At 32.8% G+C, this 20,769-nt stretch overlaps 9 protein-coding genes across 9 annotated transcripts, besides 3 other annotated features; 2 read left to right on the top strand and 7 right to left on the bottom strand.

The window, feature by feature from the left end:
• Positions 1-3,555: part of a mobile genetic element that runs on past the window's edge.
• TVAGG3_0746800 (His-Me finger endonucleases family) lies at positions 716-1,420 on the bottom strand (the record flags this gene model as incomplete). Its single annotated transcript, XM_051245037.1, has 1 exon — positions 716-1,420. The coding sequence occupies one exon, from the start codon at positions 1,418-1,420 to the stop codon at positions 716-718; it is 705 nt and encodes a 234-aa protein (XP_051091624.1).
• TVAGG3_0746790 (uncharacterized protein) lies at positions 1,520-2,076 on the top strand (the record flags this gene model as incomplete). Its single annotated transcript, XM_051245036.1, has 1 exon — positions 1,520-2,076. A coding segment is annotated over one exon (557 nt), but the record flags the coding sequence as incomplete, so codon positions are not given.
• A 149-nt stretch (positions 3,556-3,704) lies between the features above and the next one.
• On the top strand, positions 3,705-3,908 carry TVAGG3_0746770 (uncharacterized protein; the record flags this gene model as incomplete). The annotated part of the gene is made up of 1 exon (XM_051245035.1): positions 3,705-3,908. One exon carries the CDS (start codon positions 3,705-3,707, stop codon positions 3,906-3,908), a length of 204 nt encoding a protein of 67 aa, XP_051091622.1.
• Positions 3,909-5,541: 1,633 nt separating this feature from the next.
• Positions 5,542-7,149, bottom strand: TVAGG3_0746760 (protein of unknown function, DUF4106 family; the record flags this gene model as incomplete). Its single annotated transcript, XM_051245034.1, has 1 exon — positions 5,542-7,149. The coding sequence occupies one exon, from the start codon at positions 7,147-7,149 to the stop codon at positions 5,542-5,544; it is 1,608 nt and encodes a 535-aa protein (XP_051091621.1).
• Positions 7,150-7,664: 515 nt separating this feature from the next.
• Positions 7,665-7,701: a mobile genetic element.
• A 1,354-nt stretch (positions 7,702-9,055) lies between these two features.
• Positions 9,056-10,096: a mobile genetic element.
• A 355-nt stretch (positions 10,097-10,451) lies between these two features.
• Positions 10,452-11,999, bottom strand: TVAGG3_0746730 (RNA-binding domain, RBD family-containing protein; the record flags this gene model as incomplete). Its single annotated transcript, XM_001322825.1, has 1 exon — positions 10,547-11,986. One exon carries the CDS (start codon positions 11,984-11,986, stop codon positions 10,547-10,549), a length of 1,440 nt encoding a protein of 479 aa, XP_001322860.1.
• A 1,186-nt stretch (positions 12,000-13,185) lies between these two features.
• TVAGG3_0746720 (protein serine/threonine kinase protein) lies at positions 13,186-14,182 on the bottom strand (the record flags this gene model as incomplete). The annotated part of the gene is made up of 1 exon (XM_001322826.2): positions 13,261-14,169. The coding sequence occupies one exon, from the start codon at positions 14,167-14,169 to the stop codon at positions 13,261-13,263; it is 909 nt and encodes a 302-aa protein (XP_001322861.1).
• Positions 14,183-14,739: 557 nt separating this feature from the next.
• TVAGG3_0746710 (biological adhesion protein) lies at positions 14,740-17,898 on the bottom strand (the record flags this gene model as incomplete). The annotated part of the gene is made up of 1 exon (XM_001322827.2): positions 14,785-17,892. One exon carries the CDS (start codon positions 17,890-17,892, stop codon positions 14,785-14,787), a length of 3,108 nt encoding a protein of 1,035 aa, XP_001322862.1.
• A 440-nt stretch (positions 17,899-18,338) lies between these two features.
• TVAGG3_0746700 (retrograde vesicle-mediated transport, Golgi to ER) lies at positions 18,339-18,994 on the bottom strand (the record flags this gene model as incomplete). Its single annotated transcript, XM_001322828.1, has 1 exon — positions 18,391-18,978. The coding sequence occupies one exon, from the start codon at positions 18,976-18,978 to the stop codon at positions 18,391-18,393; it is 588 nt and encodes a 195-aa protein (XP_001322863.1).
• Positions 18,995-19,276: 282 nt separating this feature from the next.
• Positions 19,277-20,356, bottom strand: TVAGG3_0746690 (uncharacterized protein; the record flags this gene model as incomplete). Its single annotated transcript, XM_001322829.1, has 1 exon — positions 19,310-20,350. One exon carries the CDS (start codon positions 20,348-20,350, stop codon positions 19,310-19,312), a length of 1,041 nt encoding a protein of 346 aa, XP_001322864.1.
• Positions 20,357-20,769: the final 413 nt, after the last annotated feature.

The raw sequence follows: 20,769 nt of genomic DNA, 5'->3' as shown, positions 1-20,769 counted from the left end.
GTTGTTATATTCTTGACAAAACATTTACGCTCATTACGATGAAGAAGTCTTGACAAACATATACGATTAAATCATGACAAAACATATACGATAAAATCATGACAAAACATATACGAAGAAGTCTTGACAAAACATTTACGCTCATTACGATGAAGAAATCTATGACAAAACATATACGATTAAATCATGACAAAACATATACGATTAAATCATGACAAAACATATACGAAGAAGTCTTGACAAAACATTTACGATGAAATCATGACAAAACATTTACGCTCATTACGATGAAATCTATGACAAAACATTTACGATGAAGAAGTCATGAAAATTCATGAGGTGAGAAAAGAGGTGAGATCTCACCTCTTCACATAAAATATATTTTTGGATCATTTACGCTCATTACGATGAAGAAATCTATGACAAAACATTTACGATGAAGAAGTCATGAAAATTCATGAGGTGAGAAAAGAGGTGAGAAAAGAGGTGAGATCTCACCTCTTCACCTAAAATATATTTTTGGATCATTTACGCTCATTACGATGAAGAAATCTATGACAAAACATATACGTTCATGTTTGACAAATCATTTACGATGAAATCATGACAAAACATTTACGATGAAATCATGACAAATCATTTATGTTATACAGTAATGTTAGTCATGAATGTTTGTCCTACGTGTTGGCGTTAGTGTTGAAAAATAATGTTTGTCCTACATGAAGCCGTACAAGCGTTTGAATTTGTTTATGCATAAGATTACTCTCTTGTTTTCTGTATCTATCATACAAACATAAGCAGCACCTGTTTTTGTAAAGTTTATATGAAGTTTTCGATAGTTAAGACCTGTATAATAATAGAATGCGTCCTCATTCTCAACATAGTAGTAGAACTCAAACGAATGCTTACCATAATCTGTTATTTCAACAGCTTCGTCAGATATTTCATCAACGAACTCATAAACTATATCGCCATACTTGCTTTTATTTCTATTGTTTTCAGATTTAGAACACCAACGAAGGTTTGAGATTCTGTTGTCCGTTCTATCATGATTTATATGGTCTATTTCTTTCAAATTGTTTGGATTTTCAATCCACTGTTCTGCAATAATTCTATGTTTTAAATGTGTTTTGTTGTTTAAACTAAGCTCAATATAACCATGATTATTTAAGCATTCACTCTTAATATGTTTGTTTTTCTTTCGACGAATAGTAAAAGGATATGTCGTACAAATCTCATAATCTTCATGATTTCTCAATGTTTCCCATTGAGTTTGTTCCCCACTAACGTTCTCATTGACGTCCTCAATATCTTCTTCCTCACTGAACTCGTCAATATTTTCACTAGCTCCTTCTGTAATGTTTTCATCGGCATTGTCATTGACTTCTTCTGTAATGTTAGATGTTGTTGTTTCGCTCATGTTCTTTCACTAATGTTAAAAGTTATGTTGTACGAATTTTGAACAGAATTTAGAGCAGTTATGAAACAATGAAGTACTTTTACGCTATTGAAAGGAACTATGAGAGTGAAGTACATGACAGCAATAACAAAAGGAACTAATATCAAACCTAATGAAATCGCTCACGAGGACATAGAGCTTAACAAGTATTTTGTGGAGTATCTTATAAGTGAAGAGTATGTAAGACCTTACTTCATGTTTGACAGCATGAATGAGGATGTTATTTCATGGTTAAAGAATATAAGCAATGTTTTCGGTAAGTACGTCATAGATGACAAAGGTCTTGTTGTATTTTATGAGACAGCAATACGAACACAGGAACTAATGGATATTATGCATTCAACAGCAAAGAAAGGATTTAGTACTATTGGCATGAATGAACATTGCAGGAATGACATATACAACCTATGCTCACGAAAGCCTTACACAAAAGCAATACAAATGATAGAACATAAGTGTCTAAGGTCAGCAAATGAAATCATTACTGTCAGTGGTTATGAAAGAACTGTTAGCAAAGATGAGTGGAAACAGCTATTCATATTAAGGAAGGACGTTGCTGAACTAGTTAAACCTGTTGCACAAACATTGTTTCAGATAAGACCAGCAATGACTAAGAACCCTTTGACCTTAGTCAATGAGACCATAGAGGTTGAAGATAATGACATGAAAGAACTAGGAATGAATGAGAGAAGTTGTGAAGGATGTTTGAGTCAAAACACATGGTTCTTCAGAGCTGTTAAGAAACTTAGTAAAGAACGACAGAAATATTTTATAGAGAAGTATTGCAAAGGATGTGTAAATGAATTGCTTGAAATAGAACTTAGAGACACTTTCACACTAAAGGACTTGAGGAGAAATAAGTACATGAGTGAAGAAGGTATTGACATAGCTAGTGTTATAAATGACTTAAGAAGATGTGTTGTTGTTATTGACGGAGCACGTATGACATATCTAGTGAAAGATTATGATGGAATACGAGACACAACAACACTGTCAATAGATAGCAAGGAATTCAATAAGCTCATGAAGAGTGTTTATGTAGGACGTATTGAGGAGAAGGATGTGAACGCACTGATGATTTATGAAGCGGGTCAGAACAAGAACTATCTTATGAAGTCAGGCATGAGATTCTTTGACGAAAGAGATGACATTTACAGCTATTTCAGAGGATATGAGTATGAGGTACTGAATGAAGTAGATGAAAGCATTATTGAAGGATATTTGAAACATGTTCACGATGTCATATGTAATGAGGATGAAGAGCTTATGAGTATGTTTTGAACTGGTTCGCCTACATCGTTCAAAATCCTTGTGGAAAGACTGGAACAGTACTTTTGTTAATAGGAAAGCAAAACTGGTAAGAATGTACTTAGTAATGTTCTATGCGAGCTCATTAGCAAGTACGCCAACAATAATATAACGGCAATAGAGAATGTGGTTGGTAGATTCAATGCTGCTATTGAGAACATGAAGCTCATCGTATGCAATGAACTAAGCTCATGCGATACGTCTAAGGTCATGAACCACGACGCACTAAAGTCAATAGTAACAGAGACTCAGTTGGACTTAAATCAGAAGTGTCAGCCAGTAAGAAAGATAGAGAATGTTTGTAATATCATCATGATATCTAACAACTTCAACTCAGTAAAGATTGACAAAGACGACAGAAGATTTGTTGTCATTGACGTAAGCAGCAGATACAAAGGAAATTACGAATATTTCTCAAATCTCATTGAAAGCTTTAATGAAGAGTTTTATTCAAACTTACTGACGTACTTCATGAGGAAAGATTTAAGTGAATTTGATGTAAGGAAGATACCATTCACCAGGGCTAAACAAGAACTCATCGAAATGAACAAAACACCTTACCAAATGTTTTACGAGGAGTTCTATGAAAAGTTTGTATCCGGATGGAATTGTACAGAGTGCTACAGAAGATATAAAGAATTTGCGAAGGAGAATGAATTCTTTGCATGTAGTTCAAATGTATTTGCGGCAAGATGAGAGAATTTGTGAAGAGAAGTAGAAAGCGAGACGGTTCTGCAAGAAGTTATATTTACGAAGCAAGTATGATATTAGAAGGTCGTGGAAAGAAAGAAACAGTGAATTATGAGGAAGTGCTTGAAAAATTCATGGAGTACATGGAAGCAATATAACATACAACAAAGACATATACAGTGAGTTTAAGTACTACTGTGAACAGCATGAGATTGAAGTAATGAGTAAAGGAGACTTTGAAACGCTTATGAAAGACAGTAAGGAGGTCGTTCATGAGAACAGTGTTGAAATAGTTCATGAGAACAGTGAGGAGGTCATACATGAATGCAATGATGAAATAGTTCACGATGTCGTTCGTGAAGAAGCCATTGCAACAAAGAATGATATAAAGAATTTCATAGAACTTAACAAGGAGGAGTTTAAAGAAGGCTATGAAAGTGAAAAGATGTGAAGAAGATTTCTTGGCGTATTTGAAGAAAAGAGACTAAAGCCAATGGCTCAAAATAAGTTTCAATCGATGTTTGAAAAGAAACGTTTGAGCTATGGTGGTGTAAGAAGCACATATTACTTTGTTAAGAAAGTGAGGACATTTATTTTTGTCGTTAGTGTTGGAGTTTGTGTTTGTTGTTAGCGTTTGTCATTTGTGCTGAAGTTAGTACTTGATGTTAGTGTTGGAGTTTGTGTTTGTTGTTAGCGTTTGTCATTTGTGCTGAAGTTAGTACTTGATGTTAGTGTTGGAGTTTGTGTTTGTTGTTAGTGAGAGAATAAATTAAATCATGAACTTTGCCATGGTCTCTGTCCCTAGTAGTTTTCATTAAGTTCTGGAAATAATGAAAGTCATAAACTTTGGCCATGGTCTCTGTCCCTAGTAGTTTTCATTATCTCACAGAGTTAATAAAAGTCATACTTTCTATCAGATGAAGCATGCAGATGAACATAACGAAAGTTAGTGAGTTTGCCGACGAGTTATGAATAAAATATTGGCATATTAGATGAGATAGCTGATGAAACAGATGAAGATAAATTAAATCTTGGACTTTGCCACACTCTGTCCCTAGTTCCTCAAAATCCTTAGACAACGTGCTTAGAATTTTGGTTCAAAACCTCATCTGATTTTAATCTGTTATGCTACCTGTTAAGTTTCGCGAGATTATAAATGTCATGGAGTTATATATAAAAAGGAGGGACAGCTAGGGACACTGGAAGTACTTGTAAGACTATCTGTTAAGATTGCATGAAATACTAAAAAGTCATGAAATCCATTATCGCTGTGCTAGCTTCACCTTAGAGTAAAATGACGACTAAAGTCACTGAAGCAATGAAACAAAAGTTTTTGGTAGAATACATTAAATCAGGAACTATTCCAGAAGGTTTTTACATTCATACTATGAAGGATGGTAGAGTTCAGTTTAGAAAGATAAAGCAACCATTAGATAAAGAAGGAATTTTGAGAAAGATTAAACTTCATGAGGACAACATTGCTGAACTTAAGAAGAAGTTAGAAAGAGTTGGAGAAAGGAAGAGAGTTATAAAGCAATGAATTCAACAGGTTAGAAATGAGGGTAGAAATGAGGTTAGATCTACCCTTCTACCTAAATTTATTTTTGCGCTATGTTTTCATACGTGTGAGGGTGGTGATATCATTAATTTTAAGTTTATTTTATATAAATGACGAAAACTATTGAGATAACAAACTACAACAGTCATGAGTTCAAGAATTTGTTCTTCGTTCCTCGTGAAAATACATTCTATCAGATACGAGGGAGAAAGGGTAAAGTTAGTTTGAGCGTTTATGAAGGAATGAAGAATGGAAAGTTTATACAAGCATACGATACAAACGGTAAACGTGTTTCATTAGCTTTGTCAAAACTTACTAACATTTATTTTGACAGTGACTTTGACCTATATGAAGAAGAAAGTGAGTCAGAAGATTATGAGTTGTTATGTGAAGCACAGCAATGGGAGGAGTTGCAATACTTTTGTAAGTGAGAACGTTTATTTTTACATTAATGAAGTCGTTTGTGAAAACGTTTATTTTTTCATTAGTGAGGTGAAGTGGTTGGCGGCTTTATAAATATTTAAGGTTAAGTTGGTGTTTGTGTTTGTGTTGTAAAATATACGTTAACGGTTTCGTAAAGTGTCAAAACAGCTAAGTGGTGTACGGAGGCGCGCAGTGCCACAGTACACGACTTAGATATACTAACTGCTTCTTTATATCTGTCACTAAAGTCAAGAGTATCTGGGTAACCATAATCTTCCTTAAGCATTTTTAAGAATTCTTGGTTTCCTTTTTCTCTACTTCTTTTATGTCCTTGCTCTGTTTGTGGTTGCTGTGCAGGGTTTTGAACTGTTGGTTGCTGTGCTGGATTTTGAACTGTTGGTTGCTGTGCTGGATTTTGAACTGTTGGTTGTTGTGTTGGTTGTTGTTGTGGTGCATGCCTGTGTCTGTGTCCATGTGACGATGTAAATGTTTTAGGTAGTCCTGGTGCAGGTGCTTCTCTTGGAGGGTTTGGTGGTATATAAGTTCCACCAGCTGGCACATATGTTCCATCTGCAGCATAATGTCCTACCTGACTTTTCGTTCTTAAGAAAGCATTTACTAGGTCTGTTTTGGTCTGTTGTAACTCTTTTTCTTGACTTTCCACAACAGCTGCTCTAACGGCGTCATAGGCACTTTGAACTGCCTGTCTCGTTGCTGCATCTGTTATTTTCGTCATATTTTGTGCTACTTCTCTTAACTCTTTGTCGAAACCTTCAGACTTCAGTTTCTTTCCAGATGAGAAGTCGTTCACTAGTTTCACCTTACTATGAAGAGCTTCGAAGGCATTCTTAAAGTCAGCATTCATTAAAGCTTCATTTGAACTGTCTTCATCCGCTTGTATTTTTGTCCTTATTGACCCTATAAGTTGGGCTGCTTTAGCGTTGGCTTGGGCATCTAACCAGTCATTATTAGCTTTTATAATATCTGCGCTTTTCATTGCCTTTTGCATGGCTGCGTCGTTATTTTTACTTTCTTGTGCTAAGTTTTCATACTGTACGGTTTGGTTTTGCAACTGTAAAAGTTTTTCTACCTTTACATTTGCTTCAACTTCTTTTTTATACTCATCGCTATCCATATATGTCTTCATGGCTTTTTGTTTTATCTCTTCATCTTTCAGTACTTTATATTGAGTAGTATGGTTTTTCAAATTTATAACATCTTGTTCCATTTTTGCTACTTCTGCTGCTTTTTCTGACACTTTTTTCGCATATTCCTCTGTACTTAGTTCTTTCAGTTGTTCTTCTTTCTTCTTTTTCTCTACGTTTAACTCATTTAGTTTCTTTGTCTGTCTGTCATATTCTAGTTTCTTTTCGTTTTCACTTATTTGTTTCTGTATGTCTATGTTTGACTTTTTGACATCTGTTATTTGATTTTTGAGTGAACTCAAATTCATTTGACTTTGAGGGTTATAAGCTGTTCCGTCTGCAGCTCCACCATAGCCTGCCATTTTCGCTAAAAGTTCCGCTCTTAAACCTCCACTCTGTGCACCAATAACTCGATTTAAAAGCATAGGGTTGCTTGACATTTGTTGCAACATAGTGGGGTCATTCATCATTTGTTGTTGCAACTGTTGTTGTGGTGTCAGTTTTACTATTGGATGTTTCAATGCTCCCTTCCTCTTACGTATATTCTTACGTAGCTTACGTGGCATTTTAAGTGAAGTTAAAAAGCGGTTTTTGACAGATGTTTATATGACACTTTTTGTTCAGCACAAAAAACTACTCGGTCAAAGTGTTGTCAGTTTTGTAAAATAACCGTCTTATCTCATTCTATAAGGGGAAAAAGGCTTCTCAAAGTATACTTCCTTGGAACGCCTGTAACTTTTCCTGTAGCGACGATAGACCCTTACTTGTCCGGACAAAGTTATACTATTTTGAGTGCTCTACAAAAAAGTCAACGGCTGGCTCGTCCTCAGAAATTTTTTATGGGCTAGAGGGCGCAACGCGCCTGGAAGCCCCACTTGCCTTGCCTTATAAAATAGTTATATATTAGAAAATAATATGAGTTTATGTGATATTATTTTTCAGAAGATTTCATTCTATATGCCTATGAAAAGTACTCTCAAAACTAACTTTTTCCTAATTATAATTAAATCTAGAATATTGTATTATGCTTAGTATTATTTCATTTTTCTCATTCAATTTAGAATTTACAAATGTCAAAAAATTGAGAGCTGTCACTTTTGATGAATTTCTGTTTATTACAAAACTATCATTGCAATAAATGATGTTATTGATAAGCTGCTGATATTAATGCGATAGGAATCATTTGTTATATTTGCGTCCATTTTTTGACAATTCAAAAAAGTGTCAATTTGTGATTAATTGTGATTTGTTATTTTATCACAATTGTAAAAAATTATTTAAATGATAAATGCAAAATAATATTAAAAAGTCGTATTGTGTGTTCTATCAATTTTTTTTGTTGATAAAAAACCACCAAAATTCATTTTTCAAGATGTGTGACATCCTTGCTCAACTAGTTGAATCGTTGGATTCATTCGAATCTCCACCTATTAAGATATATATCAATAACCATGTATACGATACAAATATATATGTTGGATCTGCAATGTCGGATAAAATTAAAAATCAATATTATTTGAATCGATCTATCAAAGAATTTAGATTCAAAGCAGAAATAAAAGGCTCGGATACATATAAAGTTCTCGAAAGTATTTTGAAGCTGCAAGTTCCAGAGAATGTCGAAGATAGTGTTTTCTATGACTTTCATGCACTTGGAAATGTAATGGAAAGTAAATATTTGATTTCATTGTATATGAAGAGATTCAATGATGATGACTACAACTTCGAAAACATAATTAGAAAGATCAAATATTGTAAAGAATCTGGATATAATAATAAGATATTCTGCTTCATAATCAATAATATTGATTCAATCCCTCATGATAAACTTATTGATTCAATTGTTGAAGCAGGTATTGATTTTGCTATACAATTATTAGTTCATTTCAAACAGCAAAATATCAATTCAAATGATTTAATATTTTCATTATTCAACAAAGATCAATCATTCTTTGACATTTTATCATATCTTAATGATGAATATATTGATGTTAAAGATGTTATTGAATCAATCAAAATATTATCAACAGTTAATAATCAATTAACTAAGAATAACATTCAATCATATATCATATCAAAGTTCAAAACATTTCAAGAAAACATTAAAGAAAGTCACAATAAAATCAACGAATTAGAAACCAAAATTAGAGATTTGAGCCAAAACAAATCAACAATTAATGACGAACTCGCACAATTGAGGCGAGAAAACTCACAGCTTAAGAATAATAACTCAAGCCAAAATGATGAATTGACAAGATTAAAAAGGGAAAACACCACATTAAAGGATGAAAATGATAAATTAAAGAAGCAAAACATATCACAAACTGACGAAATCAAAAATCTTAAATCAGAAAAATCGGCATTAAATAGCAAAATATACGGATTAGAAAAGTCAAATGACTCAAATGAATGGAAGTACAAAAGTCAAAATTTTGAAATTGAAAAACTTAAAAAAGAGAATAGAGAATTAAGGGTGCGCCCGGGAGGATCATGTAAACTTCAGAATTTAGAACCTTAATTTTTAAGCAATAACTTGGTACCTAAATAGGTAGGAAAACTCTAAAAATATCAAAAAATACAACTTGGCTCCATAATAATCCTGTCATGGTGGCTGTTTGTATCCCCTAGTATTTTCCTCTTGAATCTCTTTTTCTGTCGAAATTAAATTCAAATCTCAGAAGTAGAAGTGAATAATCGACTTATTACTGCTATTATACGAATAAATAAATTCATTATATTATTTTTATTTACATAATATCTGTTTGAAGTTCATAATTCTATAAATTTTTCTTCAAAAACATTACAATCTTGATAGTTTTGATACTGTTTAATATGTTTTTGGCACCTTATTTAGTATTTACTACGTATAGAGTCGATCTGAACTTAATTTTCGGAAATTTAAAATATTTATTATAAGTAAAATCTGATTTGAAATTTATGTTTAACTACTCATATCTTGCATTATCCTGAGTAGCTTTTGTAAAAATTCATCAAAAAAGATTTTAACGTGCTTTAATTTTTATTTTTTAAAATAATGCATATTATTATATAACTAGCATATTTACAAATTTTAGTGCTTTCAAAAATTTAATCCTCCTCCTCTGAAATAAACGTACATCCGGGTGGCCTGTTTTTTGCAAAAAATAAAATTTCATTTTTTATGCTTAAAAAGTCAGAATTTTTATTTGCTTCTGGGATATATGATGGCTATATCAGATGCCCATTCTTTTTGATACTCAACATTAAACATAAAACTTAGCCGTTAAGGCTCTTCTGAAAATATTTTTTTTTCCGAAAAATTTTCGAAAAAAATCAAAAAATTTAAAAATCCCCGAATCTGCAGGGATTTTAAAAAATTCTTTTTAGTAAAACTTAAGGATATTGTATCAGATATATTGGTATGGGCAAATTCAATTTTAATCCAATATTCATCGAGATATTAAGTTAACGAAGCTTTCAAAATTGAGAGGGTAATTCTCCTCCTCTCAAATAAACGTACATGCGGGTGCACCCTTAATAGACTCATTAATAAACAATTACGAAATGCATCTAGTTAATGAGAGTGAAATAGTATCATAATGTGCAATGAGTAATTGTCAAACACTTAATAATATATTATTAAGAGAAATTAGTGCATAAAAATCAATATACAATACTTAATAAATAGATTTATGTTGGAAAAATCTGATTTTATTGTTATCCTCAAAAACAATTCTCTATATTTTAGGTTTTGACACTCCTTATTTCAACATTTCAATAGTAAATATAATTTGCAGATCAAAAATATTCAAAACTATTCTAAAATGTTTTTGTTTGAATCCATCGTTTTCATCTTATGGCTTTATGACGTGTTTCGGGGGAACAATAGATATTTTATAGTTGATACTCACATAAATATCAAAGAATAATGAGTTTATGGCAAAAAATTAAATTGCAAAATTATAATTGAAAGAAATAGCATATTTATTTAGGACAAAATTGTTTGATAGAGATACCTCTAACCTCGTTAGAGGCAGATAAAACTTTGGGTATCGACGTTTCTTCAGCAAAGAGAACACCAGCAAAACCCTGTTTTGAGCCATTGGCTGACGAATACTTTATATACAATATATCGCCGAACTGTTTCAGATTTTCAACAATGTTTTCGGCTACGAAATGCTCTGGAAGGTTGATCGCGAAAACCGAGTTCTTTCGTGTCATTGAAGCTTGGATTTCTCCTATCTTAGAGTGGAATTCATTAAATTTGAGGCAAATCAGTCTCATTCCGTCCATCGAAATTTTGTTTCCTGTTTCGATCGCAGTCCGTATCTCATCTTTGCTCTTGAATACAACGTGAATAACTGGACGAACGCCGTCGTATTTTGATGAAATGATTTTGATTCCGATCGCGTTTGGGAAAACCTTCGAAACAGACTCCTGAGTGGTATTCAATGGCATGTTGAGACATATCATCTTTGCATTTTCCATCACTAGATAGGATAAATTAAAGCCTTTCGGGGGATCTGATATTGCTTTCTCCGCAGACTCTAAATCTCTGAATTCTATTACGCCCGTTGAGTCTCGGATTGTAATTGAAAATATTTCGCCGTATTTCGTAAATATTTCGCAAATATTTTTAAGGCTCATATTTCTCTTAATTCCAAGAGCCTTAATTCGCCACTTTTTCATTTCTTCTAGTTGTTTTGGCGATAAGTAGTGTCTGATAAATATAGTATTGCTCTCAAATTGAGTATAATTCATCTTTGAAGTAAAATCATCAACAATTTGTGTGGAAGGTAGGATAACTTCTGCGGTCATGTTGTTTAGTTTTGTGTTTGGAATAAGTTCCAAGAAATTCACATCGAAATTGTTTGCTTCGAAAAATTGATATAATTTTTCTTTTGTTGTTCCAAACGGAAGGTTCTGAATAAGAATGTAGGGAACTTTGTAAGCGTCATTGACCACCATGTTCAAGTGGCTTCCGTTGCCAAAGTCTATCTCCGGTAATATTGTCTGAAGCAAAATTGATGATTGTTCATCACTTGGAGAAACAACGAAGAGACCTGGAGGATGTTTGATCAGTGCCTTTTCATCAAATATGCCTATTAATGACTGTACTGAATGAGAATGGTTGACAGCTTCAGGTAAATTGAATAAATAAATTTCATTTGCCGGTTGTATGTCAGGTCTTTCTTCTATTAGCTTCACATCGACATGCGTATGAATATGCATTAATGCGGTGTTGTTTATGATGTTAAATGGGACATATGTGTTGAAAACTAAAAAAATTAGTTGATATGAGGTTTGAGATACAAAAGTCTTGCAAAAAGTAAGGGGAGTAATTGCGGAGAATCGTTTAGTCAGCTCTTCGTCGCTAATACTTTTATAGCATTTCAGAGCAAAATATCTTCCTTCCCCGATCATTGTTATATCTGAGATTTGTATTGAATTAAATGATCGTATTTTGTCACAATTTTTTCATTGATTCATTCAAAATTTAATATTTATATAATGAGAGAAATGTATGAATAATGAATTTCATAACCGCTATCAATTTTTGGTATTTTGAAATATTGAATGTTGTTTCACTGAAATTCAGAAGATAATCGATTTAAGAAAAATTTAAACTTAAAACAAAATAATTAGAAATTTATGATATACAGCATGAATTGGAGTAATTCTCATAAATATTCATTTCTCAAAAATATTGTCAGTTTTTTTTATTTCGGTTAAATTTATTATAAGGCTTGATATGAGAAATAATAAAATATTTACCGGTCAGAAAATTGTCAAAATTTTTACGACCAAATTAAAATTAATGTGTGAAAAGATAAATATATCATAACTAAAGAAAACCGAACGATTTTTCAAAATTATAGTTAATTCAAAGGTTTTAATATTAGATTTGATTAATTCATTCGAAAATGATTCGTGTACAATATTTTCTAATTGATTTATAAAATAGAATTGAGATTTAATGTACAATTTACGGATTTTATTTGAAATGAACTTCCTTTTTCATGATCTTCCATAAATATACTGCCACTTTTAAATATCATGCACGGAATTTTTCTTAGAACAAGACTGTTCACATTTCAAAGAAAGATTTTACCTCTTGGTAGCTAAACTAAAATAAGACATGGAATTTTTAAGAACATTTTAGATATCTAGTCCTTATACCCCTTGAATACATTGAATTCTATATTGATTACAGTACAAAAATGTGCATAATAAATTATATTAAAAATAAATGTCTTGATTGACCTAATAGCAAGGAACAACAATAATTCATTCATGTTTATAGCAATTAAATGCTATGTATTGCAAAAACAATTAATTTTTTTATTAATTTCATCAAAAAATTACAAAACAATCGAATATTGACCTATATGAAAGATACAATATAATCTACATACTATATAAAATTCAATACATTATCAAAAAATACTCAATATCGTAACAAATTATGACTTTTAATTCAATAAAGTGAAAATCAATAAGGAATGTATTATAAAAAAAATAATTATTTGTTTCCTATAATTATAGTAATTCATAGTGCCAATTATTAAATTTGTTTTTTAACGATTGAAATTTGAAATTATGTTTTTTTTTTTGTAAGAAATATTAAAGAATTTTGATTGTCAAATAAGAATAATTTATAACTGCATTTGAATATAAAAAACAACTGACCTGGTAATTTATGAAGATAGCTTACGGCGCCTATCAAGATCACTCAAAAACGATTCGACTAAGTTGACGATTGCTGTATTTGGTTTTGGATCTACTGCTTCATCTTCTACGACATTCTGGAACCATGGGTGCTCCAAGACCTCTGCTGCTGTCGGTCTTTCGTTTGGATCAACGTTAAGTAAGTTAGCCATCAAGTTCTGAAGCTCGTATGATATTCCATCAGGAAGTGCTATATCACCCTCAACTATTTGTCTTGCTGTTTCTTTCATGATGTTCTCAGGGGGCATATCATCTGGAACAATCCAAGGGAAGTGGGCAGCGACCATGGCATAAAGAACTACACCAGCAGACCATATATCGGCTTTCATGCCGTTGTATGGTTTCTCTTGAATAATTTCGGGAGCTGCATAAACTAAAGTTCCGCAAGTTGTAAGCATTGGATCATTACCATGCTGCTGCTTGCAAAGACCAAAATCTGTAAGCTTAGCATCGTCATCAGCAGTAACAAGGATATTCTCTAATTTCACATCACGATGAGCGACGCCTAATTTATGAATATAGGACAAAGCTTCCATTATCTGATGGAAGTAGTGCTCGGCTTCATCTTCCGAAAGGCCGCCAAACTCTTGTACAATGTCGTTCATGTCACCACCATCACATAATTCAAGGAAGATGTAAACATTATCATTATCTAAAATAACATCCTTGAGCTGCGTGACGGATGGATGGTTGATTTTACTATGAATTAAAATTTCATTGCGGAAATGTGGATAAACCTTATCAGATAAGGCCGTATTTAAATCGATCAGCTTACAAGCAACGGATTCACCAGTTGTCTTATTCTGGCACTCCCAGACACCGCCGAACGACCCTGCTCCAAGGAAACGGCGGGGCTCGTAAGGACCGATAGTTTTCATTAGATAGTTTTGTTTTTTTAGCCATTCACAAAAGTTGTTGAAACTTAATAATATAGTTGTATATATGGTGTACAGTTAATATTATACAAAAGACGTGTGTAAAGTGCAAAAAGCACGTTACTTCCGACCCTTGAAAAAAATATTACTAAAATATAATAGTTTATCAAAAATAAAAATATGATTTTGTCCGCAAAAGAAATTTTCTTATCAAATGTTTGATTCAGCTTGTGCTAAGTATTCAAAAAATTCAATGTGATTTTTAATAGCAGCGGTTTGCACTTTTTTGCTTTTCTTATTACGCTTCTGAGCATTTTTTAATAAAAGGGTTTTACTGAAAATGAAAATAATATTAATCTGCATCGGTGATGAAAGAGACATAGTTTTCGTATGTCTTTGTCGTTTTGAAAAAAAAATCAAAAAAACTCTGAATTTTATTATATTTTGTTTTTTGTATTTGGTTATAACCACCTCAATGTAGAATGATGATTCCTCCTTTCAATTGATGAATTTAAATCATATTTAATTTTCAATAGATTAAAAAACTTGGAATGAAATAACCTAAATATAATAATAAGCTTTAAGATTATAATACAAATACGTAATACTAATAATAACTTAGTGGATTAAGATCTGAGCAACTGCATCATCTGTTGATTGATTTCCAGTAGCACCAACAAGGCGTCTGATTGCAGCATCCATCTTTGTCAATCTAGAAATCTCGTCTCTAGCCTTCTGTATAAGATTCTTGAATGCTCTTTCGTCAATTGCTTCTCCAGCATTGAAGAATTGAGAAAATTCTTGTGCTGCTGTAGCAATAAGCTTGCGCTTCTCCTCATCTGCTTTAGCTTTTACAGCATTGATCTTATTAGAAGCATCTGCTTCATTGGCAATTGCAGCGTTTTTGATTGCTGACTCGGTTAACTTCTTTTCACGAGAAATTTGTTCCTCAAGAGACTTGATTTCGGCTTCAGCTCTGACTTTCATTCTCTTTGCCTTCATTCTTGATGCTTGGGCATCCTTGAGCTTCTTTTCAGTCTGTGCGATTGCAACGCTGAGCTTTTCCACATCGCTCCTGTGCATTTCGCATTGTTTTGTGATTTCTTGGATTGCCTTTTCATATGATTCGATGATCTGCTTCTTCTCTATTTCATGGCGTGTTTCATATGAATCTGTTGTCTTTGCCAAATCAGCCTTAAGTTCTTCAATTACCTTTTCTCTTTCAGCAATGATTCCCTTCTGCATTGTAACGGCCTCCTTAAGGCGCTGGCATTGTTCTGTTAATTCAACAACATTTGCAGAAGCTGCAGATAACTCTGATTGCAAGTTAGTGTTTGCTTCTTCATGCTTCCTAGAAATTGTTTCTTCGAGGCATTTCCTTTCTTCTTCAAGGCTTTCCTTGTTCTCTTCAAGCTCTTGCTTGATGGATTCAATTTGTTCTTGTTGTTCTGTTGTTGTGTCCTTTAATTGCTTGTTCTCTGCCTTGAGCTGCTTGAGTTGTTCTGTAAGAGATTTGTTCTTTTCTGTCAAGTCCTTGATTTCCATATCTTTAGTTTCAAGGTTGAATTGGTTGTCTCTTTCCATTTCTGTGATCTTCATCTCTGCATCGTTAAGTGCTTGCTTGTATGCCTTGCACTTCTCTGTTCTTGTGGCGATGATCTCTTTCTTCTTCTCCATTTTATCGCAGATTAAATGGATTTTATCTGTAACATCTCCTTGTGAGTTGCCAAAGCTTGCATTGAACTTGTCAACAACAGCTTGAAGGACTTCAGCGCGTCTCTTTTCATCGACAAGTTGTGATCTGAGAGCTGAAATGTCCTTAACAACTTTCTCACTGAGGTTCTTTTGTAAGAAATCATCGAATGTAATGGCATTGTCATTCAAAGCAATTGTTAATGAGACAATGAAATCTCCCATGATGCATCTGATGTTGTCTAAATCACCATATGCATCATCAAGAGCGGACTTATAATCTTCTGTCTTCTTTGTGAAGTATTTGTTGATCTGTCTGTAGATGTGCTGGATCTTAGCAGCTGGTGATAAAGCTTCTGTATCAGCGATCTTTTCGATTTGTCCTTGCAATGGATTTTCGAATTCACCTGTTGTCCAAACAGCTGTTGGAAGGAGTTCCTTTTCTGTTGGGATCTTGATGTTCTCAAGTTTGTTGTTTGCATAAGATAAGTCTGCATTCAAATCTTCATGAGACTTTCTAAGTTCCTTGATTTCATTCTCAAGAGATCTGATTTTATCATCCTTTTCAGCAAGTTTACGGTTGTATTCTTCCTTATCGAATTGGATATCGAAGATTTGCTTCTTGAGAGCTTCAGCGGATTTCTCTAAGCAGATAATTGTTGCTTTCTGCTTCTGTTGTTCTTTCCTTCTTTCTCTTTCGGCCTTCTTGTCTGGAGCTGCCTCTCTGCTATGAAGAGCCTTTCTAATTGCTTCGATTTCGCAAACAGTTTCTTCATGAACTCTCTTGAGGGCTTGGTATTCGCTTGCATTCTTATCTAATGTGACAATAAGTTGGCCGCACTTAGCTTCTGATGTCTTGTTGACTTCCATTGCGTCGTTATACTTCTTTGTCAATGTTTGGATTTGTTCATTCAACTCAGAAATGCGGTTTGTGTATTGTTGGGTAATTGTATCTAAATCGTTCTGAGAAATTGATGGAATTTGAACTGTTGGTTGAGCAGCCTTTGGCTGTTCAGTTTGCTGAGGAACATTCCTTGATTTAACTGGCTGTTGTTTCTCTTGAGCTGGAACTGCTTTATCTGAAGCTTGCTTAGCTGGTTGAGCAGGCTTCTGATCCTTGTCCTTTGCAGCTGCAATCTTGTTCTCAAGATTTGTAATCTTGCGCTTGTAATCATTAACTGTATTGGCATTATCCTCATTAATCTGAGCAATCTTAGCCTTTAATGATTCAACTTCAGCATTGTGCTTATTTGTAAGCTGTGTTGTTGAGCGAGCATTGATTCTAATTTGCTCCTCAAGGTCCTTTGTAACAGAGATCTGTTTCTTGAGTTGAACTTTGAGCTCTTTGATCTTAGCTTCGTATTCTGGAGATCTTTCTTCAATAACGTTGACTGGTGTTTGAGCTTTTTCAGCATTTTTCGCTTTTGGAACTGAAGATGGACCTTTGATTGCTTTGGTTTCAAAGAAGCTGCAGAGTTCTTCAAATGATTCAAACTTGGTTGAGAAATAAATGCCGGAATTATCAATCAACTTTTGAATCTTAGAAATCAATGTCTTTTGAGCAACTTCTTCCTTTTCCTTAGACTGTTGTACAGACTGAAGTTGGGCATATAGGGAGTCAATCTGTGCACGGAATGTTTGCTTGACTTTTTCAAATTCTTTCTGCATTCCAGAGATATCGTGATCTCTCTGAGTTGCATTCTCTTCTGATGCAGATTGGAACTTCTTTAATACTTCTTCATGAGCCAATTTTGCTATTTCAAGGCGATGCAAAAGATCTTGTTTCTCATTTGTCAATTCACGGATTTGAACTTTAAGTCCTTCGTTTTCTTTATGTATTGTATCAACACTTTGTGTTAACTTGACAGCTTGCTCGAACTGAGCTTGTAAGCTGTTATATTGTTTCGTTAATGATGCGAGTTCTTCTTGTAATTGTTCATTTCTTGATTCAACAAGTAATTGTGAATCAGTTGTAGTGTCTAATTGACTAGAAGCTGTTACTTCATGCTCTGTATCTGAGGAAGAATCAAACATTTTGAAGAATTTTAAACGTAACATACGTTTAAAAATTCCTTCTGAATTGAAATTTTATGCTAGATTTTGCATGAATTGGATTTTTTGATGCGAATATTGCGTGTGCATCTGATAAGGTCAGTAGTTCCAAATAAATTTCATAAATTATCCTAAAATCAGAAATTTTCCGATTCAATTTTTTCAAATAACTTTAAAATTGATACTTGTTACAATTCGTCTTGAAATATACTTTTATATTTTATGAATATTTTCTTTTCATTTCAATTTCAGAATTTATCGAAAGCGAAATGATTGTTCTAAATATTAATAAAACAACTTCACTCCTAAAGAAGAACTGAAATTAGATCTGATTAAACTCAAGAAAAATATGAAAGATATAAAATGCAGTCAATATCTTTTTCAGAGTACCTTAGTAACATATATCATTATGATGTAGTAGTAGGATTGTTAAAATAGTAAAAAAAGAATTCCGATTAGATAGAGTATATAAATAACAATTTAACAGCATTTCTTTTGTGACGTTTCTTTCTTATCTTCTGTAATATTGATAACAATCTGATGCATCTCGTCTCCTCCAAGTAAATCAGAGGAAAGTGTATTAAAAAGTTCTGTAATGTTTTTTCCTAATTTCGCAGATGTCCTAAAGAATGGATACTTCCTGGAAGCTGCAAAATCTTCAGCTTCAACAATCGGCACCACATCTTCAAGATCGCATTTGTTTCCAACTATATATATATGAATGTCTGATGGACAGATCTTTTGTACATCTTCTATCCAATGCTCTAATGAAAGAAAGCTCTGTCTATTCGTTACATCATAACATATTAATGCTGCTTGTGCAGCTCGTAGATAAATAGGGATAAGACTTCTGTATCTTTCTTGTCCTGCTGTATCCCATATATTCAAAATTATTGGACCTCTTGGTGTTTCCATCCTTTTCTGAACGTGGCTTGCACCAATTGTAGTATCCATTTGATAATCAAACGTTTCTTGGCTGATTTGTAATACTATACTTGATTTCCCTACTGCGGAATCACCTAATACGATAACTTTAAATTCAGGAGGGGCTACAAGATCCGTATTCATATTTCTAGAAAAAAAATTTTGGTCTATTTAAATTATTCCCCGTCCGATATCAATTTTTGAATAGATTTGAAAAAAATTGCGGATAAATTAGTAAAATACTGAATTTGAATTGATTTTGATTCGATATATCATGTTATCTGTAACATGTTTAAAACCGGAAATATTTTGCTTTCTATGTCCTGATATTTCCGAATTTCATTAGACCAAAGTTCTAAATTTATGCATAAACTTGGCAAAAGTTTCGGTTTTCTGTATAAGGATAGGAGTGTACAGGAAAAATCTTTAAAAAATAACAGTAAAAAATTTTTACAAAAATTGAAACAAAATTTAATCAAAATCTGAAGGCTTCCGGATCCCAAAATGAGTAAATTGAGAAGTAAAATAGTACGGACAGTGCAAAAATCTTTGCAAGCCAGTTAATTTTAATTCTTGAAATTGATTTCGCAACTGCGAAGAAAAGAGCGATTTCTATCTCATTAATAGTGTTAAAAGCCAAATTATCGCCATCATAATCGCGTGAAACATAGGCACAAACGATAATTAACCATAAAAAGCTATTTCTTATGTAAATTCCAGAAATAACAAATGAAATAAGCATTCCTATGATTAAACCTTTGTTTCTGGTACCTAATTCTATCGAGAGATTGCCAGGTGAAGCTGATTCAGGAGATTGACCAGTTTGAGCGATGAAAATAAAGAGATTGGTAGCTAAAAGTATTAAAAGATATGCGAATAATGTCATAAATCCTTTCATGAAGTATTTGCAGTTTATTTCCAAAATATGTCTAAATAAGTATCTGCAAAGCATCATTCCAGCATACCCGAATGGTAACAAGTAAGAATAGCCTTCTAAACTTCTATTCAAGATGAAATATGAAATTGGCATGATAAGAAGCACAATTAATACGAAAGGATTGGAATTTTTGGTAAGTTTTGAGATGAAAGTGATGCAAACTATGGAAACAAGATTCATTGGCCACTGTGCAAGTGATGTAGGGTGAGATAATTTAATATCAAAGGAACTGACAATTGAAATAACGAGAGAAACAAGGAAATCATCTGTCATATAAAATATGCTAGTAAAGAATACGCAAGTAAGCAAAAAAGCGAATTTCCATTGAGTTTCTATTTCTTCTTGATTTCCGAACATATTATAATGTAGTAAATATGAAATTAATCCTGATAAAACTGTTCCGAGTAAATATATGTAAATTGGACTAACTTTTAAATAAATATTATCGCAAAATTCGTAAATTGATTCTATTTTTAGGTTTGCACTATTTGCCACCTCTTGAACTTTGTTTAAAATTGTTGATTTTGGTTTTTCTTCAGTAGGTGTTTCATTGTTTTCGTTATTTTCAGCTGAATTCATTTTTTTTTAGGGGAGAAAAATCTGTTGGCAGATTTTTGACTTTAGAGAATATCACTTATGGTTGTTATTTGAAGTCAAACATTTGTTGGATTTGCCGCCATCATGGGTTTATTCGAAGGATATTAACTTCAATCATTAATTCAAGAATTGAGCACTCATCATATGTTCCTCTGGTAAAGCATAATAATTCGAGTTAGTGTCGATCTTTTCTCTTTCAAAATGTATACATTTACATATTTATTGATAAAATATATGTTTGTAATTGTATTTGTTGCATTGTCATTCATTTAACTAGTATAAAATTAAAATTGGAAACATAAATTTAGTCATAATATTATCTAAGAGATGAAATCTAAGATAATTTAAATTATCTTGAATCATTATGACTAAAAATACAAAATGTCATATTGGGTTATAGT

The sequence above is a fragment of the Trichomonas vaginalis genome, chromosome III (assembly GCF_026262505.1).
Source record: "Trichomonas vaginalis G3 chromosome III, whole genome shotgun sequence".
Lineage (NCBI taxonomy): Eukaryota > Parabasalia > Trichomonadida > Trichomonadidae > Trichomonas > Trichomonas vaginalis.
This window is presented reverse-complemented; position numbering and strand designations above follow the sequence as displayed.